Source organism: Symphodus melops (assembly GCF_947650265.1).
Source record: "Symphodus melops genome assembly, chromosome: 7".
NCBI lineage: Eukaryota > Metazoa > Chordata > Actinopteri > Labriformes > Labridae > Symphodus > Symphodus melops.
The window spans coordinates 17,493,232-17,503,400 of NC_136697.1; the positions used below are offsets into that span (position 1 = coordinate 17,493,232).

Below are 10,169 nucleotides of genomic sequence, written 5' to 3' on the forward strand. Positions count from 1 at the left end.
TTTCTGTTGTTTTTTTGTTGTCTTTTTCTTCAAAAGCTTATAGCTTTTTATATTTGATTAAATACAATTTCCACAAGTTAAACATCATGACTGAGAGGTACAAACTAAGGAAACAAGAGGTCATTTAGTCTTCTGTAATGGCTCTGGCTCGTAATGTCTGAGAAAGAGACCCTGATACAGAGCAAAATTGATTTGCATTATGGGAAGTTTGGGAGCTTACATGGTTTCTTTAATTTGAACTGGAATGGCTTGTGTTGAATCTTTTTTTTTTTCTTCTTTTTTTTCAGCCGCCATCTTCTCTCAACTCAAACAAATACCAAGGCTGCATTGAGGTCTCCTACCTGAACGAAAAAGCTGTCAGTCTCTATAACTTCCAGTATGCTGAGAATATCAACATTAATCTTCCATGCAAGAGGTACAATGGGTCCTACTGTAACAAGTGTTCAGAGTTACAGATATTTTGCTAATCGCTTCCTTACCTTTTCTATAACATGTTACTTTGCCTGTCCCATCTAGATATGTAGTTCAGACGGGTTCTGAATACTATCAAGGCACCGGATACAGCAAAGGAATCATTGAAAAAGAGCTGCCTTTCTTCAGCTTCGGTTTCACCGTCAATACTCGATTAGAGAATGGTCTGCTCTTATATGTAGAAATTCAGGTAAATAAAAGATCATTTTATCTCTATATCTCTACCTCCAAACCAAGCAATCAAACAGGCACTCAAACACATTATCAACACTATGTGCTTTATTTAATTTTGAATTTCTTTAAAATTTTAATTCGATATTTCTCCAGCATCTTGAAATATTTTTTCTCTATTTTTATTTGTATTTTTATGTACATATTTTGTAAGTATATCTACCCCCAGACCTGTCTTACCTGGCCCATACATTATTCTGTCGTTGTATTTTGTCAGCAGCTCCATTTTGGTTTTGTTTTTTAAGAATTTACTTTCTTTTACTAACTTACTTTTTTCCTTTTCCACATAGGATAAATACTATACTGTGACCATGGAGAAGGGTGTAATTGCTGTACGCAGTAGTTCGCTCACAGTACCAGCTAAACTAAACGTCAAGACATTCCCGGTAAGAATGTTTCTTTTCTGCAAACTAAGGTTGCTCATCGACAGAAAATCATCACTCAACACCATAACGTGTGTATGTATACATCATGAATTCAACCTCAACCTCATCCTCCTCCTCCTTCTCTATCCTGTCTTCAGACAAAGGACACAGAAAACGTCCGCATTTTTCATTCCAAAGAAACATTAATTGTTAAAATAGGAAACCAAGAGATCAAAACCACAGCTCCATTCAGCCACAAAGAAATGAAAGAATTCTACTTTGGTGGAGTGCCACAAGACATAAGAGAACGGTATGTGTCTGTTGATATTGACCTCGCCATGACTGGGTTTGTGAGTTTTTATCCAGAATAACTTTAGTTTCTCCTCACAGACATAACATCACCATACAGCCGCTTAAAGGATGCGTAACGAGTGTGAAGCTGAACACTCGCGATATCGTTGCTGCTGAGCAATATGGCGTCAGCAAAAGATGTTCTGATGATAGCTTGGTGGGTTTTCAACCATTTACAAACACGCACATATGTACCTACCTATGTCCTATTGATTAATGTGCTGTTTTTTTTTTTTCCTTCTCTAGATCACGCGTAAGGCAGAGTTCAGCAAGAGGAGCTCCATGTCAGCTGACCTCACAGGCTTCAGTCTGGCTAATGATGTCATCCTGTCAGTCGGCTTCAAAAGCTCTGAGAATCAGGGTTCTATTCTGCAGGACAAACAGGTCAGTAAGCGTATCCTAAAACATGATGTTTGACTTCAGATTTTTGTTTAGATTGGCTTCTTATAAGACTGCAAGGGGGAGGTTATTTAAATCTTATATTTCTCTCCTGTTTTCTAGGCTAATTCAGGCATCAGTCTTTCTTTGAGGGACGGCTATGTGGTTCTCGTTTTGGGTACCAAGAGCTTGAAATCAAAGTCTAAGTATAACGACAACCAGTGGCATTATTTGACTGTAACCAGAAAAGCAGGAAGGTATGAGAGACACAATGATCTTTTAATGAACAATCTATAAATACTCATTTTGTGGTCTTTCACATACAAAAACGATATATCTTTACGATTTCCCAAACAGTATTACGATGAATATTGACGATGCAGATGATGGTGAAGAGATTACCAGCACTACTACTATACCTAACACAAGTGGCGCCATGATCCTGGGAAAAGACACATTCAAGGGATGCATTGCCAACCTTTACACAAGGAGGTAATAATTTATTATTTCAGGTTGCAAACACTAATATAATGTAATCTTATATTACTCTTTTCTAATTATGTTTGATGAGTGTATCATACCTATTATTATTATTTTTTTTTAAGACAAGAAAGTCTGTACAAAGCTGAGGATTTAAGCTTCTGGAGGTCCTCTGGAGATGTCTTGTTGGATGTTTGCTCTGCTGACAGCCCTGCTCAACTGATGGTGGACCCCAATTCTAGAAAGGTATGTTTATCTAACAAACTCACACTTCATAGTCTATAAAATATATTTTTTTTTTGGATAAGTCCCTGTACTTTTTATTGACTAATAATACAAACTGAAATAATGATTGATGCCACAAACTAGCCGTAAATCTAACCCATCTTTCTCGCTTGTCAACTTTATGAATTTGAACAATGAAACGACTTCATCACTCTTTTGATGAAGGCACATGAATAACAGCGTTTGTCTTATGTTGACTTTGTTTACATTCTATTTTGCTGCCTTGTTTCCAGAGATGAAGAAGAAGGAGGACTAAGACCTGCTGATGCTGACAAGAATCTATAGTATTAATAATATGACTCACCACAATGTTCTGTTGCTTATTCACAAGCTCAATCATCTGCAGTGTACTTGAATAAAACGGTTGCATGGTCATATCCAATAATCATGAGAATTTTTAAATGTGTTGTATCTCTGCCTATTTTATTTGAAAATCAAGTTATTACAAAAATCAACTTGTAAATCAGCTCATGTCTTGTTTCTTTCTTTTTTCCCATGTAACTCAATAATCCACATCCTAACACTCATGCCGGATTAGAAAATGATAGGAATGGTATCATTACTTTTAATGATGATTAAACTTCATATTCAATAATTACAAAGCATCTGAGTTTTTCAACATTTTTATGGTTGATCCTTACAAAGTTATGAGTGAGTGAGATAAGGGCTTTGATAATCCTTATTTTAGGATAGTCAAATACAGCTGTAGGCTAAAATCATGCAGTTTCTATGGTGTACATCCTTTCATAAATATATGTTGAACTTGACTTGAATCATTAGTCCCAAGTCTAGTCAACGTGGAATCCAAGTATTAAAAAGAGTTGGAATTTGACCTACTTGATAATAAATAGATGTACTGAAGGGCTTTAAAGCACAGCTAGTTACATCACTGTTCCTCATGGTGAAATAAGTGAGGCCTGGATTCAGAAGCAATCATGTCCTATGTTGTTTAAAGCATGATTTTATGAAGTCATGAAATCACTATTAGTACTTTGCGGAGTTATATGTATTCGATTGAGAACATGAGACTAAATGACGACATGTCACAACCACAAGCCAACAGCCCCTGATCCTATTCAAGCCCACACATTTTGCTTCTGATTACGAATTCTCAGCCGCTGCATACGTTCATTAATCACCGCAGTCTAGACTAGAAACTTAGGGCAAACATTTTGAAGAAATACTGCTGAGATATCCATTCATCACTCATGTCATTATTGCATCATTAATCATTTTATCTCATCATGTAAGTGGTATTTTATTTTGATGTAATCAGACACTTATCCATCATCTGTGTTTTCCAGTGTAAGGCCAACATGAGCCAATTCAAAAAGATAATGGGACTGAAGGGAAATGAAAATCCAAACTATGTTACAACTGAGCACACGAACAAAAAACAGACAGACCTCAGTGTAACCATAACAAAGCATAATGTTTAAGACAATTGTAAATTATCAATCGATTAATTTACCTCAATTTACTAACAAAATCCATAATGACCCATTTGTCAGCACTGACAGCACGAATGATAAAATGGTTGTAAACTCTATTTCTGGCAAGGAAAACAAAAGGGCTGGAAATCTTTGGGTGTCTGACGATTCGATTTCGATTCTTGGGTTCTGGATTCGATTCAAAATCTAATTTCAATTCAAAATGATTATTGATTCATGGATCCATAAATTCAAAGTCTATTTTTTAATTAGTAGATCAGGATCTACTCCAGTCATCTTGCTGTTTGAATTGACATTTTTACTGACTTAAAGCGCTAGCCTTAGCACTTATCAGGAAGTGACTTTATTAGCTACATGATATAGTTAAATGTTGTTACACAATTTAATTTTAGACATAGTTATAGCTGAGTTTTTACTGATTTGATTGAGCGATTGATGTTTGCTCTTTTTCAGTCTTCTATGATAAAAAAAAGGAAATATAATTAGTTTTGGAAAAGCATGAGCTACAAAGCAATGTTTAAAAAAGTTACATTGGACTTTGGGTAACTGCTGAACTTTTTATATGATTCACCATGTTCTTATATCTGACGTTCTATTTGCGAAAACTTAGGCAATTACATGTTAAAATAGTCATACTATTTTAATACTCATAATACTCATTTACAGATGATGTTAAATCAATGTCACAACACTCTTCACAACTGTGGATAAGTAACAACTCCTCCCCAAATGATTTGTATAGATGTAGTATTTCATATATTCTTTCAGTCTAACCACTTCACACATTTACCTCCCTTCTTTATGTACAGAGTGGAACCCCTGTGGAGTCTCCCTAAACGTCTGTAAGCAAGCGAATATGTCAATGTTAACTTTTTTTTATTTTTTCACGATGTTTTAGGAAGGTGTGATGCAGGTGATCAATGAAAGTCTATCAGAGTGTGCACTACCAGCGCTGGTCCAGCATGCTTATCGCTTGGGTGGCCCGGTTAGCAGCCTGAGCTACAATCTTCCCCTACAAGTCTTGCAGCCCAGGTGAGTTTGCATGTACGCTCACATATTCAGTGTTAGATTCATAAATGTAAAATGTCCTTGGCTTCAGTCTATCACCTCCAAAACAATGCAGTTTTGTCATTTGCCAACTCACTTGTAGCAACACCAGAGGCACTGCTTGTCAACAGGCAAGACAGACAACTGCTTGGGGCTGAAGGCCAGTCAGGGTCCCCCAATGCTGACTAACTAAAAATCAGCAGCAGTAACTCAAATTGTGTGACAAATGTTGCCATGAAAGTGGGAAACCTTCCTAATAGGGCCCCATTTGTATCTCATGTATTATTCCTTTATTACAATTTAACACTGAAGGAAAATACAGAGTCATTGTCTGTCTTGGAGTGAATAAAGAAAGAGGAAGAGTGTCAGAACACTGGCAGATATAACGGTGGTTGGAGGGGCCCCCAATTTTTTTTATTTTTTTTCCAGTAGGGCCTTAACAGACACTAAAGAGGATGTGTTTGTTTTTTCTCTCCAGGCCTCATTTCTCTTTGGATATCAGGACTCGATCTACTGAAGGCCTGCTGTTTTTTGCTGCTACCAGAGGAGGGCGCTCTCACCTTGCTGTCTACATATCAAAAGGCAGGATCAGACTATCGGTTGGCAAACATAAGGAGATCTTCAACAGGGAGAAGTACAATGATGGAAAGTGGCACTCGGTTAGTGGATTAATTAAAACTCAAAATATTTTATTTTTTGAATCAGTATAAAACGTAATATGTTATTATTCTGGGAATTTCTGCCTTCAGGTCATATTCAGTTTGGAAAAGAAGAAGTTTCGGTTGGTAGTGGATGGGATCAGGGCACAGGATGGTCAGTTGACAAATGCTGAGTTGACCTCTATGCAGCAGTTTGCATCACCTGTGTACCTGGGCAGTGCTCCAGAGACCCTTCACAAAGAGCTGAAGGTAAAATGTAAATTTCACACACAATCAAAGCACACATTTTACAGATACGAAACACATACATTTTTGTTTTATTGTTTTCCTAATTTTAGTCCAAGGACCTTCCAAAGCAGAGTGTGTCTGGCTGTATCCGTGGCTTTAAAATGAATGGAGCTCCGATGTTAAACCCCACCACAAATCATGGTGCTGGTCCCTGCTTTGAAGGACAAACACAGAGAGGAGCGTATTTCTCAGGGAAAGGAGCACATGTGGTCGTCAGTGAGTACATCTCTGTCTTTGAAATGTTCAACAAATACTGCAGGACAATTTCTAAGGACCACAAAACAATTTCATTAAGTTCCCCGTTGATGATCAGAAGGGATTACTAACATCACAACGTTTCTCCTCCTAAACAACTTAACACAATGGGTTACAAACAAAATGAAGTCTTAATATAAAAATGCCCTTAGATAGCTGTTGAGAGGCTTATAATGATGGCCCTTGAGCAATTACATATTTATTTCTTACAGTTTATTGTTGTTGTGTTTTGTTTGTTAATGACTTCTTTTGTAGGTCTAATCATTTTCAAATATTTTAAAATAAGTTAACTTCAAGCACACTTCTTTATTTATTACTAAAACCCATTTTTCTTATGCCTATTTTCAGTAAATTAGCAAACAGAAATTATTTAGACCTGGCCCCGGATAAGTGGAAGAAAATGGATGGATGGATGGAAATTTATTGTTGCTCTAAAAAATGGCAGTGCAAAACTATGGGATGTTACAAAGAACACCAGGGGGGAAAATGTTATCTTACTTTGAACTCAAGTAAATATTAGGGTGCTTTAAAATGTGTATACTGGTATGCTTGCATGCTAAATTGCATACATTGGTAAATTCTTAAACTTTACCATGTTCCACTTACCTGATGTGCTACAACTAAAATACTGCCTTGTTGGATGAAAATGTGATCAATTTAACTTAAGAACACGTCTCCTTTCCTTTATAAATTTTACCATATTAGATCGTGATTTGTTGTGAAATTGTTTGCATGTCAGTTCCTTGAAAGACACTATGAGAGAAGAAAGAAAGAGTTGATTAGTTCCTTTCATGGCTGCCTTTTCATTGTTCATCATGTCTAAATATTGACATCTGCAATCAGGCCAGTCATGACATCTGTGTTGTTTTCTGTGTTCCAGATGATTCCTTCGTCGTAGGTTCCAGCTTTGAGCTTCTGTTTAACATTCGTCCACGGATTCCGACTGGACTCCTGCTGCATGTTGGTGATTCTGGTCACTATCTCACTGTGTACATGCTCAGAGGAGAGGTAAGGCATCACAGTAAAGCGCTGTAACAATTCTGCCACATCAGTTTGTCTGTCATTCATATATACCCATAATCAGAGTAAAAATAGTAATCTTTTTAATAGTCAACATAGCCAACTTTGCTTTCTTTTATAGTTTAATATTAGGCTTTCTATATTTAGTGATAGGACAGCTTATAGAGTCAAATTTGCGAAAGAGAAAGTGGGGAATGAAATGTGGGAAAGGTACTGCAGGTAAGATTTGTCCACTGGGCTACCAGAACCTCCAACTTTGCTTCATTTTTTGATTTTTATTTCTGTGACTTAATGGAACAATACTTAAATATAGATTGAAAATATATTGCTATGTAACGTTTATTCCCTTTAAACACGATTGACTGTTTGCCCATTACAGGTAGTGGCTCGAGCCAACAATGGTCATGGGGAATTCATGGTGTCAGTGAGGCCAAAAGCTTCTTTATGTGATGGAATATTTCATAAAATTTCAGGTACATTTTTACAAAAGTTTTACATGACAGATGTCATATAAGATGAAGTAACGCTTCTGTTACAACACAACTATGGTTGTCTTCTGCATCATGTGTCTTCTAGTGATCAAGCGGAAACATGTTGTGCAGCTGCATGTGGACACAATAGACAATTACAAGATTGGTCCTCCATCTTCCACTACAGCTTTGACCAAAGACTTCTTGTATGTGGGTGGCGTTCCTGGTAAGTTTGTAGTCTGTTAATCTGGGGGTCTAATCTACTAAAATTTGTTTCGTTTAACTTTATTGGCAGACACCTCAATCATATTTAAAATGTAATGGAAACCAAGTGATACTGTGGCCATGCTAGACCAAGCTTGTACTATTCAGATGCTTTAATTCTGTTAAATATATACTGAAATTATTTAAAAGTAAGTCGCTTATTCATTCGGGATAGCATGACTGGATTTCTGCACTTTGTGTTTTTCATAAGCTTTGGGAAAAGTTTAACAAAAAAGACTTTGAATTTCTGTAATCATATCATTTATCAGAAAGTGTACGTCAGCAAACAACAAATAATATCAAGTCAATCTGTTAAAAGTAAGCTGTAAAAATGTCCTACATGCGTTACCTTTTTGCTGCAGAGAGGTCAGTGCACCAGACACTTCCTGTCACGTCGTCCTTTGTTGGATGCATCCAGGACATGAGGATCAACAGTGAGCCTGTCTCTTTAGACCGGCTGTCTGGTGCGTTTGGTCCAGTCAACCTCAAAGAGTGTCCCGGCTGAAGGAGTGCATCTCACACCGCATCATCATCATGCAACAAAACCTGGGACCATGTCCAGTGTCAACCATGTGCAATCTATTACCAAGACAGAGATTGTGTTTGTTTGTAAGAAAATAAATGTGTGTGAAGTGAGAAGTGTGTGTGTGTGTGTGTGTGTGTGTGTGTGTGTCTGTGTGTGTGTGTGTCTGAGTCTGTTTGTAAAAAGGTCTGAACAGAAGATTACAGGTTCATAGTATTTTCTGTATTTATTTTGTATCAGTGCAGATTCTATCAGATGTTTTACAGTCAGATGTGTTGGTCCATTAAATTCAAATGCTACTGAATATGCTTGTGTTCGGTCAAGGTTGCAGTGTGAGCAACCCAGCACTTTAAGAAAAACCAATGATGCCTTTGTGATGGTGCTTTCATAGAAATCAACATTTAAAGTTTATTTTTGTTTAAGTTAATACCAGATTTTTTATGTTTACATCCCCGGTGCTTTATTCTGTGACATTTCAGGGGTTGTGTTTCTACTGCATATTAATATCCAAATGCCGGCCTGTTGAATTTTGCAATTAAACTGGTTTAACACCGGCACATCACTTTTTTTTTTGTTTTATTACTGTTCTGAATTCATTTTCCCACTTGCATTCCTTTTTTGCATTAATCATTTCTGTGTAGCTAAGTGTCAGTTGCTACAGAAAATAGCATGTACTAAATTTTGTGGGGTATAAAAAAATCCAAATAGATTACCATTAGTGTAAATCCTGCAATTCACGTTTGGGACCATTAAACAACATCATTATAAAGTTGAATGAAATATCCCTAAAAGGTGAATTGAATTTTCCCCACACAGTGTTTACTTTTCTGGTTTGTACGTGTGGAAACATTGGTAATATGAGAAAAAATATGCATGATGATTGGACATTCTTTTACATGCATTCCTGTCTTGTGACCACTGATTTGTAATCCATTTTGTATTCTGTTGAATTCATGTGCTTTATAAATACTTCTCGGGACCACAAGTAGGTCTTGAAAAATGTATTTAATCTTGTGTTCATGCTGGCAAATTATGGTATGGTTGAGAAATGCATTTTTACAAAAATATAGGGTAACTGTTGAATTATATTCAGCATACAGTATGTATTGAATTTAATTAAAGACCAGAAAAATATACATTTTTCATTTTATATTTTTTTTGTTCATATGAGGACATTTTTATCGACACAAATATTTAACATGAATTAACATTGATTTTTTAAAGATTTTTACAAATTGAACAATGAAGTTGTTGCCTTAAACTTGTGTACTTCTCGTTAGTTTAAAGCTTGCACTATTATCTTAGAAACATATTAAAGTTTAACTCCTCTTTTAAATGAAAATCATATATATATATATATATATATAATTTAGCCAGGCTACTCTTGCATGAAGAGGTTAGACTTTATAGTCCACCACGCCCCCACTAGGGCTGCCTTCAGGTACTTCATGAAATCATGAGTGAAAGTCGTAAGCCGTGCGAACAGGCGCAGCATCAAATTCTGTAAACCTTCGGGTTCTTGCACCACATTGACACACCCGTCGCTATCGGTGGGCCATAGGGGGCCCATATCATATATCATGCATATATCATGCATTTGTCTTGATCTGGATAAAAAATGTCAACCAGTC

At 36.5% G+C, this 10,169-nt stretch overlaps 1 protein-coding gene across 2 annotated transcripts in view; it reads left to right on the forward strand.

Moving 5' to 3' along the window:
• The window catches only part of LOC306826316 (laminin subunit alpha-3-like), a 53,161-nt gene extending 43,487 nt beyond the window's left edge, over positions 1 to 9,674 (forward strand). The window contains exons 61-77 of one of the 2 annotated variants that reach the window (XM_079347520.1): positions 288 to 415; positions 517 to 661; positions 993 to 1,088; positions 1,226 to 1,377; positions 1,458 to 1,575; positions 1,665 to 1,802; positions 1,920 to 2,053; positions 2,154 to 2,288; positions 2,402 to 2,522; positions 4,911 to 5,044; positions 5,538 to 5,718; positions 5,809 to 5,967; positions 6,057 to 6,222; positions 7,142 to 7,269; positions 7,661 to 7,754; positions 7,858 to 7,977; positions 8,378 to 9,674. In XM_079347520.1, coding sequence (XP_079203646.1) covers positions 288 to 415; positions 517 to 661; positions 993 to 1,088; positions 1,226 to 1,377; positions 1,458 to 1,575; positions 1,665 to 1,802; positions 1,920 to 2,053; positions 2,154 to 2,288; positions 2,402 to 2,522; positions 4,911 to 5,044; positions 5,538 to 5,718; positions 5,809 to 5,967; positions 6,057 to 6,222; positions 7,142 to 7,269; positions 7,661 to 7,754; positions 7,858 to 7,977; positions 8,378 to 8,520 — 2,292 coding nt within the window. In that variant the 3' untranslated portion in view covers positions 8,521 to 9,674. Of the gene's footprint in view, positions 1 to 287; positions 416 to 516; positions 662 to 992; positions 1,089 to 1,225; positions 1,378 to 1,457; positions 1,576 to 1,664; positions 1,803 to 1,919; positions 2,054 to 2,153; positions 2,289 to 2,401; positions 2,523 to 2,794; positions 3,164 to 4,910; positions 5,045 to 5,537; positions 5,719 to 5,808; positions 5,968 to 6,056; positions 6,223 to 7,141; positions 7,270 to 7,660; positions 7,755 to 7,857; positions 7,978 to 8,377 lie in introns of those variants that run through there. The other variant, XM_079347521.1, reaches the window with a different exon arrangement.
• The last annotated feature ends 495 nt before the right edge of the window (positions 9,675 to 10,169 follow it).